The 19260-nt window shown below is 29.8% G+C and overlaps 1 protein-coding gene across 1 annotated transcript in view; it reads left to right on the plus strand.

The window, feature by feature from the left end:
• Positions 1 to 19260, plus strand: part of LOC144843315 (integrin beta-1-like) — a 44475-nt gene that overhangs the window by 1667 nt on the left and 23548 nt on the right. The window contains exons 2-5 of the mRNA XM_078700108.1: positions 3731 to 3817; positions 6999 to 7075; positions 14074 to 14184; positions 14347 to 14431. Coding sequence (XP_078556234.1) covers positions 3748 to 3817; positions 6999 to 7075; positions 14074 to 14184; positions 14347 to 14431 — 343 coding nt within the window. The 5' untranslated portion in view covers positions 3731 to 3747. The remainder of the gene's footprint in view (positions 1 to 3730; positions 3818 to 6998; positions 7076 to 14073; positions 14185 to 14346; positions 14432 to 19260) is intronic.

The raw sequence follows: 19260 nt of genomic DNA on the forward strand, positions 1-19260 counted from the left end.
AAAAACAACATTCATAAAGCAACTTCTGTTCATCTGTGGTTAACCACCATGTTTCACTGGGGACAAACTTTTCCATTTGTAAACAACTGATAAGATCTATTAACTTTCAACCAATAAATTTGCATTGTATTTTTTGTAAAGAACACAACACCTTCAAACTCATAAATCTGAAGCTTGCGTTGTTCTTATTTTCTGTGAAGCAATTGTTAATCTCTTTGTAGAATTATTCATTTTCAAAAAGATATAATATGGCTTTATGACAATGACAAAGCAAAGTTAATTCACAATCCAGCTTAACCATAATTGAGGCTTTGATTTACCTGCATCCATAATAGATTTAGAATTAGTTTTGGTGTGAACACCTTGACCCATTGATTATCTTTATTAGAGTTTATTTCTTTTTGGTTTACTGCTGCTGTTGCTGCAAAAAAAAAAAACATAACAATTTAGGTTTACTAACTTTGTGAATAAATTAATTTCTTGGCAGCAGTAACAGGACACATTTTGCAATTGTCAATGTCAATTGTTGTGTTGTCCAATCGTCAGCAAACGTGTTGGAATGTCATTTAACCAGTTGTTGCTGCTTTAGCTCCAAAGTAACTATTATACTATTGACTTTGATTCAACTACTGTAGTTTCTTGAACTGAACGGAGTGAATTTTGAGTAATATATAAATAAATAAATTATAATTTGAATATTTTTTGCAGATAAAATGCATTGTTACACAATTTTTAGCAAAGAGTCATAGTTATGTAAACCTAAAATCAATATAATACCACTAGTACTATAAAATTCTGTAGTCTGTGAATTTAAATTTTCTAAACAGAGATATAGTAGGATATATTCCATCAAATTGATTAAAATTATTAATATTTCATGGTCACTAAGCCCTAGCCAGCAACACCCTAGTTTTCTTATAAATAATCATACCATTGAGTTTGAATGAGCAAATTTTGAAACCTACAAAATTATACTAAAAAAGAAACTTTTCCTGTCAGTATGTATTGTCTAAATTCCATTATAAAACTGGTTACTATTGTGTTGAGATAAACTGGTAATCCCTCATACGAGCTGCTTTTGTATCAGCTTATTGATGCTCTTATATAGGTGACGATATATTGTTAGTTCAATAATAATCCACACTTAATTCTAAATTTAATGGCGAAAAGCCTAAACTATATTCGGTGTATAACAATTGAGATCCACTGACGCGGTTATCAGTAACTTAAAATTACCATTCCTGTTTTACATATAAATATTTTTAATGAAATCAGGTACCAACATTGCAGTCTAAATACTATTTACTGTCAGGCTTTCAACATTGCAAATATTCTCCCCATTCAATGAGTACAAACATTAATTGTTTGTTTTATAAGACACCATGGAGGAAATATGTATTTCCTCCATGAACACACCTACTGGTTCTAAAGTAAACTATGATTCAATTAATTCACTACTTCCATGATAAGCCATAGAAAAAGGAGGAACAATATTATAGACACATAGCCAGGATTCTTAAAGGGGAAACGTTTTTCCACAAAATGAAATAACATCACAAGCTAGGTTACCGTAACTTTTGCTGCATTGATTTCTACTTGATAATGGCACTTCCACAAAGTCACTAGATCACTCACGTGGCACAACCTTTTTTTAAAAGATGTTACAATAAGCATGTCTTGACCATTACAAATAGAACCATTGAATACAATATTAATGGATAGAATCACAGCATCACAGAAATTAACCAAATAAAATGATTGATACCACTGTTGAGTCGCAACTTGAAAAATCAACAAAAAAGACTAGTAATAATGGGGTTTGAAATTTACAATATCTTCAAAATAAACTTTGATTAAGATGTAGTCAAAGTTTGAGTAGATTTTTGTTATAATGTTTATATTTATAGTTTTTAAAAAATAATTTATTTTAGTCTATCTTCTGAGATGGCCAACTATTTTTGATTCTAAATATTTTGTGCTTTATTTTATCTTTATAAATTATATTTATTTTAATTTTTTTTGTTACATGTTTATGTCATAAATGTTGTATTTTTGTGAGGGTGCCTAATGATCAGGTTCAGCTGGATGGACTACCCTCGTAAAATATTGTTGAAAATAAATAAATAAAAGTAAATGAATAAAAGACATTACCAAATAAGAAACATTGCAACTAACTAACTTTCAATGTAAAACTACAAACCAACACAAAAATTGCACTCAGGACAATATATTTCATTCAATTTGAAAACAAAAGGACAGGTTTATGGGCCTCAACTACTTTTCTACAATTAAAGGCACATCAAATAAAAACTAAATCAATTTTTAATTACTTACAATAAAGTTCAGATAAGTACCAGGTGAGTTAGTTGTAACCATTACTTCTGGATTACCCTTCTTTTTGATGTTTTCCTGCTGCAACCAATCTCACCACATGTGTATAATTTACTGTAGTAAAAGTGATTGATTTTCCAGAGTTTGAAATTAGAAGTTAATTAGATTTTGATATGTATTACAAGTGGACATAGTGGAAGTAGAAAGGTGTACTTTTAAATAGAAATTATCCCACCAACACAATGTAAAATGAAAATGATCTGAGCAATCATTTGAGTATACCCCGTGTAGGAACAATCTTAATGAAAATTTTATTTTAAGTAAAAAAAAAAGTTTATAAAACGTTTAATATCACTAACATGTGCCCAACTTTTAAAGGAATAAAGAATGTTTGTTTAAAATTAATTTTAAATAAATTTATTAAAATATTCTTATAAATAACTTTGTCATAATCTTGATTTGTAAACCTTGCTTCCCACAATGCAACACTAGTAATTTGACCAATCACAAGGGAACTTGATCAAATTACTTTGGTTTGTGTTCTTTCCTTGTGTTCAGTAGGAACCAATCTTGAATTAAAAAGTTTTGTAAGTAAATAATTTGACAGTAAATTGAACAGTTTGGTGTTAAAAAATCAGGTAGACCTAGTAGTTAAGATGAAACTTTTCTGGTTTAGTTAAGGGCGATAACGAACGAAGATAAATAGATAAGCATACATTTTCTTACATAAAACAAAAGAAATTAGAAAAGTTTTCTTTCTAGAACTATAGGATTTATTTCTATTTATGCTGTCTTTGATACAACTAATATTTTTAAAAAATTCAATCAAATGACATCATGAATGATTAATAATAATCATGACGTCATTTGATTGGACCTTTGAAAGGTAGCATAGATGGTTAACCTATGGTTCTAGGATGAAAACTTCTTAAATTTTTTTTTGTTTTATGTAGAAAAAATGCATATTTATCTATTTATCGTTGGTTGTTATCATCCAAGTGTAAATGGGCCTTTATTCTTTTTAGGTACTTGTACCATATGGCTTTTGCTTAAAAAATGTAGGTCTAAATATTACAAAAGTACTGTACTCATCAATTGAAGTAGGCCTACTTATTAAGTATTCTTGGAAAATTTCCAAGAAGTGCTTTATTTAGTACAGTTCCAATAGACATTCATAATATTCCTTTCATATGCTATATAGATTTTTATACATACACAGTTTATGCGACATTGTTTATTTCTTTATTATTTTTGTGTACATGCATGTATTTACATGCAATTTGGCCATGAGTTGTAAATCTGCTTTGTATTTTCGTATATTTTTGGAAATAATGAATCATATGAATTACAATTTATTTTTCTTTTTATTGTTTTTTAATTCTTTTAATTTTTCTTACAGCTTCTACTTGTATTATAATGAAGAATGGAATATCATTAATTTACTTTAGTCTGGTGTTATGGTCAATTAACATAGTATATTCACAAAGTAAGTATGCACAACATTGACAGTGTATTTGTAGTCTTACTGAAGCTTATAATAATTTTTAAAATATATTTTTTTTAATATGCCATTTTCATGTCACATAAGAGTAATTCACTTTTACCAAAAAATTGGATTGGCAAATAAAAAAAAATGATTTACCTTAAATACTGTAAGAAGCAAAAAATATTCACATTTTCTGACAATGGGGCTTTGGTTAAATTTAAGTCTTTATTTTGAATTTTTGTTAGTGAAAGTGAATTATTTTTGTTTCATATGGAAACTTCATTAAAACTGCAAAATGGCCTATTCAAAGTCTGATTTTATAAATCTTTATTCGTTATGATTTTGGAGGATATATACCATATTTATGTGGGGAGGGGTAACATGTATCAATCAAATAAATACCTTCAAGATATGAAAAATATACAACACAACTAGAATTTAATTCGTCACTTTGACGAATTATAGGTGATCATTTTTATCATGTTACTGAAATAAATTTTTTTTAAACATGCACGTACGTTAACATACGATCGGAAAATGTTGATGTATGCCATCCTATTATATGCTTATAGTGCTGAGTTGTGCCTATATGCCATATACAATATGTACAGTATATACTGTATATCTATATACAGTGTAGCATAGGTGAAATTACGGGACACACATGTTCTAATTTTTTGGCATGATGACGTTATCAAACTAAACTTTAAGATGACAATTTCGAAAGATAATTAATTGAGCAAAAAAATATAAGATTTGGAAAAAAATTTGGCACGTAGAAGCGCTGTGCGCGCTCTTTGAATTGTGTATAACTTTGACGAAAAATATGAAAAAACTACTTTTTCACTTCAACTGGCCATATGTTAACGTCACAACATCCGATAGGCTTAATTTTTATATGAATTAATATCTACATTTCATCAGCTTTCATAATAAATTATAATCATCAAGGTAACCTTCAATTCTGAAGAGCTGTAAGATATTCAAATTTACTGCGAAGGTGAAATTACACGGCCTACGTTATTCAAGTTTTTACGCGTGATGACGTCATTAAAATGAAGATAGTGTCAACTCATGATAAAGATAATTAATTAAGCAAGCACATACTGAAAGTTGTGCGAAATTCGAGCACACATAACCAAGATGCGCTCTATTGAATGTGATAATCTACACAAAAAGATAACAAATCCTAATTTTTAAATTCAAGTGGCCATTTGATGACGTCAAAACATTTTGTACGTAAAATGTGTACATGAATTCATATCTACAACTCAATGGCTTCCAGAATAAGTTAAAAAAATCGGGGGTCATCTTGCATTCTGAAGAATTATTTTCATTTTAAAAAAGACCTATTTTTCACCATTTTCAGAACTTTTGTAAAATTAATGTGCGCACTTTGTCATTTTTAACGTGCTCGTATAGCGTTATTTTAAGTCGGAACTGACTCAAATTTGGTGAATGTACTAAGGATGGTGAGTAGAATGAGATTTGTAAAAAAAATTCATGTTTTTACGCTTTTTAAGTATCGCGCGCGCAAAAACGCATTTTTGCGCAGTAATTTTTTGAAACACGCAAATGGCCTAATTCATGCTCTAAATTGATCAAAACTTAATTTTGAGCGTTTTAAATTTTTAACGCGCGATATCACGCGCATGAACCTACGTGCGCGTGCATTTTTATTTGCTAATATTTTTACCCTTGATCTGAAGTTTACGTGTAGTGAATTTCATTAATATGTGATAATGAATTATGGAGATATGATTGATAATGTGATTTCGCAAAATGGCGTATAAATGTCGTCACGGATGAGTGATCACGCTGGAAAGCTTATTAGGATTAAGTTATATTATTTGAAAGATATTCTGAAATTTTTGTAATCATTGACATTAAACTTTTTGAGATAATTGTTACACAAAATAGTGTACAGAAACAATAAAAAGAAAAAAAAAAATAATAATAAAGATTTTATACAATAACAATAGGTGATCATTTTATTCTAAATGATCACCTAATTAATATCAAGAAGTGATAAAATACAGTAAAAATTTATAAAAATGATCGGTACATTGTAGATCATGTCAATCAATGGATTCCACTACAAATAGAAATGTGTTGACAATATTGTCTATAGTGTATGTATAATGCATTTGGTGGGCATTTATTTGAGAAAATAAATAAAGGCTTAATTAGAGGGGCCTTTATTCAATTATGTTTTATTGGGGGTGGGGGTTTATTCAAGGGAGGCGTTTATTCAAATAAATACGGTAATATTGGAGGCATTTTAAAATTCTTTATGTAGCTATATAGAGTAATGTATAAATACTCATGCAAACGTTTGAAATGAACAGGATGCCAGAAAGACTATTGTATTGATGTTACATCTTAAGTAAGATTTGCATTAAGCTTTTTAGCCATGAGAAAAAAAATGTTGTGTCATTTATGACAATGTATTAAACCTCCAGACTATGAAAATGATTCCCGCACAATATATAAAGATAATGTTAATGCGTTCACATCAAAAATTGTCAAACTAGATAATCTCATATGTGTCGCCATAAAGTTTGGATGTGAACTCGGCTATTAAAATGTTCTCACTCCCACTTGTCAAGCCAGAACAGTTAAAATCTAAGTTGTTATTGCTGAGCCCAAATTATTCAATGAAGATGCTAATTTTTATATCTAAATACCCACCTGAGACAAGCATGGTGAATGCTTTTACCTGCAACTGCATCAGTGTAGTAGGCCTAAACCTATCAGAGGTTGTGTAACAATTTAACTGGTTATCATTAGTTATTAACACAAACATTGTTTTTAAGAATATTTTTGTAATTATGGCATTTTCTGTGAAAAAATTACTGGCTTTAGTAATACAATATGTAGGAAGGGAAGCTACTGGGAGGTTTTACAGGGCCATCTTTGGTTTTACTGGATATTGTCAACTGGACCTAGTACTAAATCAGACAGTTACTGTTCCTATAATTATTTTTCTTCTGAAAAATACTGGCCAGCAAATATAATAATAATTATAATAATATTGATTTGATCAATGTTACCATTTTCAGTTGCATAATTTAATAGACTGAGAAAATTATGTTTTTCCTATTGGTTGGCATAGAATGATTCTATCTGTATTCAATTGCATTGGTTTGTTCATCATATCATTTTTTTGTTCATGTTATAGACCCTTGTCAAGAAGTAACGTCTTCCTGTAAAGAATGTATTTTAAAAAGTTCCACTTGTGCCTGGTGCTCTGGACTGGTAAGTAAATCTTCACTGATGTCATTGAAATTTCAGTAGCATACATGCTATCTTTCCTTCCCATCAAATTGTAAGATAAGAATGAGGCAGTTAGGGCAGAGAATGTTCTTTTTCTTGTAGAAACTTTATTATAGCCCAATGTAATGGAATATCCAATACATGGAGCATATACTGTAAACGTCATCACTGTCAGACAACCACAAACAAGATGTTCTTGTACTGTTTGGTTCCTGGTGGTTCCTTCATCTAATATAATTTCATCCCCAATGGGTTTGAATTCCAATATCAATTCAGAAGTTTCAAGATTCCAATGTCAGCCATTTTAGATTAAATTAATGTTTTAACTAAGAAGATTGAAAAAAATAATTTAATTCGCTTAAAAACAATATATCATCATTATATTAACAAATCAGTCATATTCATTTAATTATTATAAATGAATGTATGTGACACAAATACAAGAAATTTAGGATGTATCCTAGAAAAATAATAATTGAATAAATTTAAAATCAAATTTAAAAAATAATTTTGTTTAACCAAATATTGTGGTTTGCAAATAATAATGCTGTCCCTGCCTCAGTATCAAAGTTGTCAATTCTGTAGCCAAAGTTTCAAGGGCTCTGATATTTATATATCATTTATGAATGAATACACATGACACAAATACAAGAATTAGGACGTAGCCTAACAAAATAATAATTGATTGAATTCAAAATGAAAATTAAAAAATAATTTGTTTAACCAAAAATTGTTGTCTGAAAATATTATTGTTGTCCCTGCCTCAGTATCAAAGTTGTCACTTCTGTAGCCAAGGTTTCGAGGGCTCTGATATTTATATATTTGTACAAATCCCTCATCCATAAAGCACAATGTTTCATACATACTTGACATAATTGTTCAATATATACGTCATCAACAAAGGTTATTGTCACTTTGTAAATGTACTTGCATCACTTAAAATGCTTTTTAATTCATGGTGATATATTTAAGCCTAAATGCATCTCTACATTCTTGATATTAATGGAATGAACACATTTGAAATCGTACATCACTCACAAGGAAGAAGCTGATAAATTTGTATCTTTTGTGCAGTCAAAATTTCATTATATAAATTATACTTTAAGTGGAATTTTATTCAGAATTACCTCACCTTTTCCTGTAGTGTTTTCAAAGAAAAACATTTCTTATTGGTTGTTATTGTCAGACGATATTATTGAAAGACTCAATAATTAATGTGATTATACAATAATTATGCTAGTGATGAAATATAAAGTGTTGTTCCCACTTGCGACACAACACAATGTAAAAAATGCTCTTCTAAGTTTTATACCTTTAATATGGTATATAAAATAAGCTCCGAAAAAGTGAGGCAATCATTGTAATTTATTATTATTATTTGAAACTTTAATACTGTAAAATAATGCTTAGTCATGAACCAATATCTATAGATTTTAGCTTAAAGTCCCATTCCCTACGTTTTTTAGATCTAATTTAAGCTCACAAACTACATTTAATGTAAAAATAAACATTTTTGTGGTGTTATTGCAATAACTTTTTTCGTTTTTAAATGGTTAAAAATGTGAAAAATACATTACTGCTGTTTATCAGCCATGCCTGCAAAACTAAGCCTAGCTAGGTAGGTAAGAACCGTCCTGTGTCCTGTGACGTCACAGCAATATACGGCGACGGCTGTACGGCGAGCGCGTGCCTCGATATCTTTAATCTCGCCATTGTTCTGAAATCATATGTGCATCCCTAATACGTTGTAAAAATATGGTCCTCGGTCAAATTGTCCTTTAATGTTTTTAAGTAATATGCATTATTTTTACAAAACGTCAACAATTGTATAGAATGAGAATAAATTTCAAGTTAATTTTGCTATTTTCAAATGTAGGTCATTATTTAAAAACTGACTGGAATATGGAGCATCACACCTATTCATATCCTTTTCATTGTGTATTGTCAGATTTACTCATTCCAAGAGAAACAAAACATCATAAATATACATAAACACATAATATGTATACACATAAACACATAATATGTATACATTTATGTTTATAAAATATAAACAAAAGTCAAGGTCTGACAACTTATTTCTGCATGGTCTGACATAGTTTAAGCTATTTGTTGACTAATATTAGTTATTTATGTGGTTATTATTACTTCCGTTGCAGTTAATAAGTTCCTGTATTACTATTCCATGGAACTATAATAGCTCCCCATGACTATTACCATGATTGCAATGCTACAATATGCCTCGCATATAATCCATCTGTCAAACTACTACCATGCCCTATTATAACTCCTGTATTTTGGTTGTATTTTTATTCAGGATACTGAATCTCCATATGTTTCTTTGATATGTAATCAAAACAGCCGATCATTTGCTAAAAGTCTGTGTAATGAGGCATAAACTTGATGACTATCTACATGACACAAACTATACCTTTTATTGCTGATGAGCTATAAGTGCGTATATGGATAGATAGAAATACAGAGCAGAACAATTTTGTCATGATAAAGATCTAAATAGGTTAACTATATAAGCTGTGTATTACTGTGTACTGAAAATTCTTTTTACCATGGAATCAACAATAATAATGCACTTTTGCTTGTTAACTTTACCTTTAAAAAGAAATCCATAGTACTGTACATTACTCTTTACAAACTATGTTTTTTATTTATTTTATTTAAGTACATTGCCAAGGACATCAATGTTTCACTGTCCAATATAAGGCTTGCAATCAGCGAGTCAAATGGCCGAGCGCACAGCGATGGCCGAGCGTACAACAACAACGGAAAGGGTTCGAGGCCGACTCGCTCCTAGTTCTGGTGGTGGAACAAGTCTTGTCGGATAAGGACTATAAACCGTACGTCCAGTGTACACAGTTCATTATTCGAAAAGAGTAGGGGGTTACCCCGGTGAACTGGTTCACAAAATAGCCCCTGTGTCTGGGGGATTACCACCTATCTGATAGGACAGTGATTAATTCACTATTGGTAATCCTTGGCCACATTGCCTAAAGACATAAAATAAAAAAATAAAAAAGTCTATTCACAAACATACACACAAGATGATCTACATAAACAAAATAGTCTTATTTTTTGTACAATTGTAAATTCAATGTTTAACATGGTCTTGAAATAAAGTGTTCATCTATCTATGGTATTTTAATAAAAACCTAATAAAAACAATATTGTATCCAACTTCAACTTGTATTTGAAACTTTGATTAATGTATGGACCATCCAAAAACTAATATACAAATTATAATTTAGAATACAATTTTAAACATATTTATTATTCGATTAGTAGAAGAACAGGTTCAAAAATAAAATTTAGGATCTAGTTGCTTGATAAAGTTATATCAATATGCGAGTTGAAAGGTGGAAAATGAAGAAATGAATAAACATTTGATTATTTTAATACAATTTGTTACAATCCTTGGACATAATTATAAGGGACTGTCCTGGTGTCATAACAAACTAATGGTTATAAAATGCTGTAGTGTTTAGGTAATAACATGTTTCTTGAAAAAGTAAATAATTGAGTGTTAAATGTCCCTGAAAAGCACTTTTAACCAGGATATCATACTAATCCCAAAGGCATACTAGATTATGACAACTATAGCATTTAAAAACTCATTAAGCTGTTGTCATAACTACCCAAATACTAAAAGCTCCATTATGATGTACAACTATTCTTCTCTACTCCTACTGTATTTGTTTGTTTGTTGTTATTTTTGTGTACCATGCTGTACATTACACTGTTTATCAATTAATGTTTTGCTATTAGCTTCAAATTGAAAATTATATATTAGTGTTGACTTTTCAAAAATATTTAGCTGTGAGAATAAATACTGATTGGCTATTAAATAGACCCAACTCATAAGGCGCCAGTTTGTATTGAAAAAAAATTGATTCTCTTTGAAAAACTGTACCAACTTTGTTGTTATTGATTATTATTGATAGTCATGCTGTTCATTTCACTTTCAGTGATAACCACTTTAAATGGCATTTTCAAAATAATCGTTATTATGTTTGTAAATACCCAAAAGGTGCACAGAATGACCATTTTAAGTCTACCATAGCACCTCAATCGTTTGACCACTTTCGGTTTTGGTAGATTGTAGTTGATTACTAGATATATTGGTTTTATGGGTTTTTTTTTGTTAAACGGTTATTTGCAATGTTGCATCAGAAACCGGCCCTTGATTTTGATCTTCCGGTAATGTCATTGTTTAGTTGCTTCTCTATGACTCTTGCCCAAGAAGTAAATTACTTTACAAGCACTTAGTTGCTTAAGTCAAATAAATAACTTTTAAAAACAAAAACATGAAAGTGAAATTTAAACAATGGCAGCTCATCCATCATGAAATTCTTCCATCGTTACACAATGACAAATATAATTCAGCATTTAAAGTGGATCATTCGCTGAATCAGTAAGATAAAAATAAACTAGAGGGAATTGCATGCTGTGATTTTGTACATGCTATACTTTCTTCTGCAAGTAAATAGTAATTTGAAGCGTGATTCAATTCACTCACGCAGAGTTAAAGTTTACAACCACCTTAAACTGAATGAACTTAGCTGAATTACATTGTATGGACAAAACAAATGTCCGTATTAAATAGAAAATTGCAGTAGTTTTTGACATAGACAGTGTTGTGGTTGCTTGGATGCTGCTGTGTTCTGATGCTTGTACAATCGGCAAAAAACTTTGAAGCTATATAGTTACTGAAATTAATTTAAATAGCAAGTTGTGAACCCCCGATAGCTTTAAAATGATGCCTTAGAAACATCTTACTATAATTCATCAAAGCTAAAAATTATTTTAACGTAACCCATGTTCCTGCTACTTCGTGGCTACTGGTCATGGTAAGTCTACTAATTGAATCCTGTGGGTACAGGTAGGCCTTGTGTATAGAATACATGAGTATGTCAATGGAATCGCAAACAAAGTCTACAGAATGTTTACCCCAACATTTATGGAAGGTTTGTCTTTTTATTTATGCATTTCTTAATGCCATCTGGTACAGTCAGACACTGCTCAGAATTAAACATGTTGGAATTTAAACATTCCGCAATAGCAACATGTTCTAATGTGGGCCATACATTTCAACACATAACACCACACTTAATTTTTTTGAAAACAGTACGCTTTTTCAAAACTCCTCGAAAAATTCAATTTTTCTCTTCCTTATGCAAGCATCTCAAATCTTTATGAACAAATACAATAGCATACAGATAGGTGGACCCAAGAGGTTGAGAAAGGAGAAAGGGTAAACAAGGATCAAAGGTCATTGAATGTCACCTTCTTGACTAGGGCCTCCTTCTGAATCAATTTAAAGCCTGTTTTCCACTTGGTGAATGTATTGGAATTCAAAACATTGTGTGTCCATGTCTTGATATTTTCACCTATTAATTTTTGTGAGATGAAAATTGTGTAACCAATCAAAACATAGATTTGTCCGATTACCCTAGTGAAAAATGGACTTTAGGGCTGATTCAGAATTTATGTTTAAAAGAAAAATATATCAATATTCATTATAAAGGCCAAGCACAGCTGCAGTAAAACAATTATTTTAACTAAAATATTGTTCATGTTTACATTTTTTAACCAGCATAAACAATGACAGGAAAATGAAATTAGGACAAATTGAGAACAATTAAAACAATACTATTAATATAGTTCATAAATATTTTCTTCAAACAATTTACTTCACCGCAAATACTGTATAGTGTATAGTGATTGTAGCTGTGAGTTATAAATAGTATATATATATATCAGAAACTCCAATTATTTGTCAACTGATTGTCATATCAGATTTATGTAGACCTAAAACTTACATAATTCTAAGTAAAGTGTACTTCAAAATGGCACAATAGGACTGAAAGGAAACATTTTAGCTTCCAGAAGCAATGGGTTAGTAAAAAAGAGTTCCCAACCCACAGCTGTTATAAATTAATTGTACAATCAAAATCATTTTCTTTAAAAATAAGATGTTCCTGTGCAACAATTTACATAATTATTATCAGGTGACGCGTCTCACTGTTCAAACACGGCATCACGCATACGTCATACTTTTTTTCCATGGTCAAAAATCTTGCATATGAAATTGAGTAATAAGATACTTCCCTTTTTATAATTAAATTAAATACTAAAGAATACATCTTTTATTTCTACTAAGGGTGAAGTTTAATGTTATTATTCATGGTTATGTATTTTAAGCATGAAAACAAAGTAATTCAGTTTTAAGGCCTATTTTAGATAACAAGCGATAAATAGATAAATGTACATCAAAATAAATAAACAAAGGAAATGTTCATCCTAGAACTATAGAATAACTATCCATACTGTCTGATAAAAGATAATTTTAAGAAATGCAATAAAATGACATAACAAAATTGTTACAATACAACAATGTCATTGTTCTTGTTGATCATGATGTCATAGTTATGTATTGTATTTATATAAATATTTTGGGGTAAAATTATTAAATAAATGTTCTACTTATTTTTCCTCCTTTTCTTTATGTCAAAAATGTTATAGGAATTTTGATTTTATTATGTAATGTTTTTTTTTTGCTTGATTGAAAAAAAAAAAAAAATGAATGAATGATTTGTATTTACAAAAATAAAAAATGGACTCAACAATTTTCCTTTCATTAATTATTTATCTATCTGTTTATTGATTATAAAATTGATGTCTTCTGGCCTAGTTCTATTGATAACAAAATAAATATATATGAATATAGTTTATTTTATACTTTATGTAATGTTTTTTTTTGCTTGATTGAAACAAAACAAAATAAATGAATGATTTGTATTTACAAAAATAAAAAATGGACTCAACAAATACCTCTTTCATTAATTATTTATCTATCTGTTTATTGATTATAAAATTGATGTCTTCTGGCCTAGTTCTATTGATAACAAAATAAATATATATGAATATAGTTTATTTTATACTGTTACAATTTTCTTTGTTTTTAGGGTTTTGGAACCAACGATAAACCTAGATGTGATACATATACGAATCTTATTAGTAATGGATGTCCACTAGCTGATCTCAATAACCCAACAATTGAATATACAATTCCTGAGGTAACAGAATACATTTATTTTACTTTGGATAGTTGTGGTGTGGTGCCCAACCTCCTACCTGTAGATCAGATCATCTGTTTGGGCCTACATACAGATAAAATAGTTTTTTATAAAGTATGCCTATTTGATAATAAAAATGTTATTCTGATATTTTATCAACAGGATGAAGATCTTAGGGATGCAGATATTAATAATGAACAGCCTGTACAGGTACGACCTCAAAGGATTGAACTTTCTATACGTCCAGGTAAGCTTTATGTTGTAGTTCTCTTCTTGTAGTGTCTAGCCTCGGAAAGAACTTTAGCTTTTATGCTAAAGATGTTTATTGAGGACAAAGGTATGTCATTTTGAACTCTGAACAACTACCCTCTGCATATGACAAATATCACTATACACTCTAGAGCCTTAAGAAAATGTTTTAATTGTGTAGATGCCCTGAAAGATATGACTTTTGATATTTGTCCTTAATAGAGTGTGGTGGGTTGAAGTTTATGATTGCAGTAATTGTCAGTCTCAAGTTGTATCCCAATTAGTGGCAGTCACTACTGACATAAAAATATATTTTAAAATAATTGTAAGGCTATGTTACCAACAAACTATATTAATTAGTGTACAACCAAGATCAAAGTTATAAACTGTAGAGGAAAAAACGAGAGTTTGAGAAACGGTTATTGTTCTTCATGACACTTCCTGTTACCATCCTAGAAACATGCACACTGAATTGCATCCAACTATTTAACAAACTATTTACACTAATACAGTACAATCAAACATCGTATACTATATATATAGCTCTAACAAAACATTTCAATCTTCTATCAACTAAAGCCGAAGTTTAGTCATATCCCGGGATCACACTCTATTATTCACCACTGATAGACTTTCTTCATCAGTGCTTCTTTGAATGGATTACTTTTGGGAGCAGGAATGCTAGTAGACCAAACCCAGTAACATTTTTGATTGCGATCATGTGGGAAATTACCTCATGACATCTTATGCAAAAACTGTACGCTGTTTTCCAATATTACTTATGGTCAGTGTTTTACAACATGTTGTATGTTAAAACATTGATTGTTCAGGCAACAAATTTGATTTGTACACTAAAACATTGTAAAATGTGTGTGTGTGTGAACAAGGTCCCAGTAGATTGAGGAATTGTGTATCAGTTTATCTTATCTGCCATGTCATGTTTACATACAAATATTTATTTAACTACCAGCACTTTGACAGCTTTATCTTTTTTATTTAATGTCCAAGGTCAAGGTGTATACATATAAAAATATTCCATAAAAATAATTAAAGTCTGTTTCACATGTCTGATTATAACAAGAAGATTAGCTAGCATTGTTGTCCCAAACTGTATATAATGACCACTCTTGATGGGAATGGCAGTAAGATACTAGCTAGCCCATTTGGTTTTGAGCAGTTGATTTTGCTAAAAAAAGACATAGGTCTGTTTCTAACACTTTTCTGCTGATTCTAATCAGTCTTTCTATGCCTTCAATAAAATTCAGATACCTGATAAAACAAGTTTAGCTCATAATTGGCTTTGTGTTTTTATTTCATTACTACGATTTACAAGAGGCGATCCATGGAGCCTAATTTATAAACTTGTTTGGCAATATAAACTTGGGGTATGATAAAGGATTTCCTACCTTCATCATTATCCTATTTGCAAGCCTGAATGGCAAAAAAATACAGGAAGACAGTGTGGGAAAGGATCAATGTAATAGGGTGCAATATTTGAACATGAAAGCCTTACAGTATCTCCTGCTCGCTTTCCCTCTATGTCTATGTTAGCCTGTTTTCCACTACGCGAATATATTTGCGCGAATCGAACATTCCCGACTTCTGATTTTTTGCGCATTTTTCACATCACAAAAATTAGATTAAATCATATATACGTATGTGCATTATTCAACACTTTTAAATTTATGCAAATAAATTTGTCTAGTGGAAAACCAGCTTAACGTTTACTGCCCATGAGACGGTAATTACATTTTTATAAAATTATACCAAACAAATTAAGTTCGGAAATAAACTGTGATAGATCATCGTCAGTTTAAAAATGACAAAACAAAAGAAGAAAGCTTATATCATCTCAGCCAATCCAGATTCTACTTTAGAAGATCATACTGTAGCTGTTCCAAAGCTGTACTTTTGAGTGATTTTTTTTACAAAAATCGATTTCTTTTTTGTATAGATATATTTTTAGTTAATACAGTAATGGTGTTCACAGCCACCATACAGACATTATTAAAGTTTTCATAATTATAATATGTAGTTTAATTTTGTAGTGTATTATTTTTTGTTTTTGAAAGCTTAAACATAACAGCATCATCGATCGGCTTTGTAGAGACAAGCTGACTGGTGAGAGCTGTCAAGCACTAGATTATATATGTTTTACACATTGACTAATAATATTCTGAAAGCCTTCGATACTGTTTCGTTACCCTTCCATCAGTGTGTTAATGCATTATTTTGCTAATCCTCTCGATATGATGCTAGAGCATTATTTATAGGGTATAGTAAAGTGCTATACATCCCTATCATGTACAAAATTGAAAACTCTTCATGATGATTGATAAATTCAAGAGGATATTTAACATTTATTTCTTTTCAAGCATGTACTAAATATACTCCGCAAAGTGGGGAAATTTAGCCAGAAATTTATGAAAAGTTTTAGGTATTATTTATTGATAAATACTATTATACGTTTTAGTTATACTGTACCATTTTCTTTCAATGTGAACACCAAGTAATGGTAATATATATATTTTTTTATTTTAAAAGCTCACAAAGTGATTTTGTGACGTCATCAATATATTAATTTTCTTGAAAATCAATAAGCATGGTCTGTTGGTATATACAGGTAGCTATTAAATATTCAATAAATTTACTTTATAATTGAGGACATATCATGCAAACATACAAGCTTTAATACAAAGATGCTATAGACACTTGGCAAATACTTCTTCAAGCATTTTGCCAAGTAAATTATCCTAAAATTATGGTATCATATTAAACTTTATTACAGAATGCAGAGTAGCTAGGGCCTATTATATCTTGTTTTCTTTCTCATTTGATACATATTAAAATTTACTACTGTAACAAGCCTACCATAACATTGTTGCATGCTGATTTTGTTTTTCTTGCACCTGACTAATTTGATATTTTACTAGACTTTTTACTAGGGCTACCAGCTGCTTAGATTCTTGACTCATCATTCATTAAGTAACAACTGCTAAGTGGTAGGCTATCTCTACTGGTATTCAATACCCTTGGGAATCTCAGTTCAATTAACAACTTGGCAATTTAAAAAATGCCAGCTTAAGCCAAATGGAAAATATGGATTAAGTATGGCAACAAACATTGCAAATTACCAAATATGATATGGGAAGCAGATTACTGTAAACAATGTTAGGTAGTTTAGCCCACTAAATTATCACTATAATGCATTCTTTACAATATCCAGAAGTTCACTGCTTAATTTAAGGAAGTATGGTAAAGAAATGCTGGTGGCCAGTCTATAATGAACATAGCCTATACTATTTATTGTATTTCTTTGTAATTTTTTTGTTTGTTTCAGTCTCAAAATATCCTTATTCCTGCTGTTATTAAAATGATTTACATATTGTAGTATTTGTAAAAAAATTGGTATTCATAATTGTTCCTTTATTATGATCTTTACTTTTCCTTAAGATACATTTTTAAAAAGCTAAAGAAAATATATTAGATTTTAGAAAACAGAAACATTATCTGATAGTTAATGATCAGACAATTGAACATGTTCATGAAACCAAATATCTTGGTACACATATTGATGATCAACTCAGCTTTTATTTGTATTTATTAAGTTATTGCCAGTTTTACTTTTACCTTGAACTTAATTTCACAGCGTTTAAACTTTATTGTTGGAAATGCATTTTTAAATGTATACCAGTATAACATACATTGTATTTATTTTTATAATTTGGTTTAGAATAACTTTGTAATGATTACAATAGGATGTAAAAACAAATTAAATTTGCTATAAGTGTGTCTGGTAGTTAATTTGTACCAGAAAGTATGGTAACTTCATCATTTATAATTCAGAGTAGGAATATATCATGCATGAATTAGTGACATTTGAAATGTCTCCACAAAGTTGATGTAATTTACAGTACATTACTTTTCTCTGGTATTTTACAACAAATGGCCTAATGATGATAAATCCAATGGCTAAACATTTAGTTATTTTTTTTACAAAATGTGTATTTTTATGTTTATAACAAATATTTTTGGATTCAAAATTATCAAGTATCATACAAATGAAAGTTTATGAGTTGAATGGAGAGAATGAATACTCTTCTAATTAACAAATAAAAACATTTGTAAAACACAAGTTGCTGCTTCCATTTGGGAATCTTATTTAAAATGTTGATTTTGATCTTGGTTGTGGAATTCATAGAACAACTTCTTATTTGCACAACATTTAAAAATAAATTGTACAAAGACGCTGTGTAATAGAACGATTAAATATAGCTTTTACCATGCAATATAATGTCGAAATTGATATGAAATTATCCAATATAATACCAAGGATACATTCAAGTGTGTTATAAATATCAGATTAATTTCAATTGTTATATAGCAAATATAAGTATAATGTTTTGACATACTCCTATGTTCTGACTCTTTGATAATCTGTTTAGATATTGCTTTCAATTAACTTCACAGAGTAGATTACTATAGATGGATTATGTTAATTCATGAATAATGTACTATTTTCAATGCGTAATGGACGTAAATTAATAGCTATCCAATTGATGATTAGTGTAAATTCTCATACATTGATGAATAAATCCTATGTTTTGTATTTTGGTTTGAAAACCGAAAAACTCATTTTTGCATAATATACTGTAAACAAGTTACTAATTATTCCAAATTTGGCAAAACTTTGCTTTCATCAGTATGGTTTTGTTTGCTAAAGTGGTTTTCCACTCAAAATGGAAGAGATATATTAAAAACCAGATTTAATTTGTGTATAATTGTGTCAGAATTTTAGCCCTAAGGTGATCAAGATGTTTAGGAAAC

The sequence above is a fragment of the Antedon bifida genome, chromosome 5, assembly GCF_963402885.1.
Source record: "Antedon bifida chromosome 5, ecAntBifi1.1, whole genome shotgun sequence".
NCBI lineage: Eukaryota > Metazoa > Echinodermata > Crinoidea > Comatulida > Antedonidae > Antedon > Antedon bifida.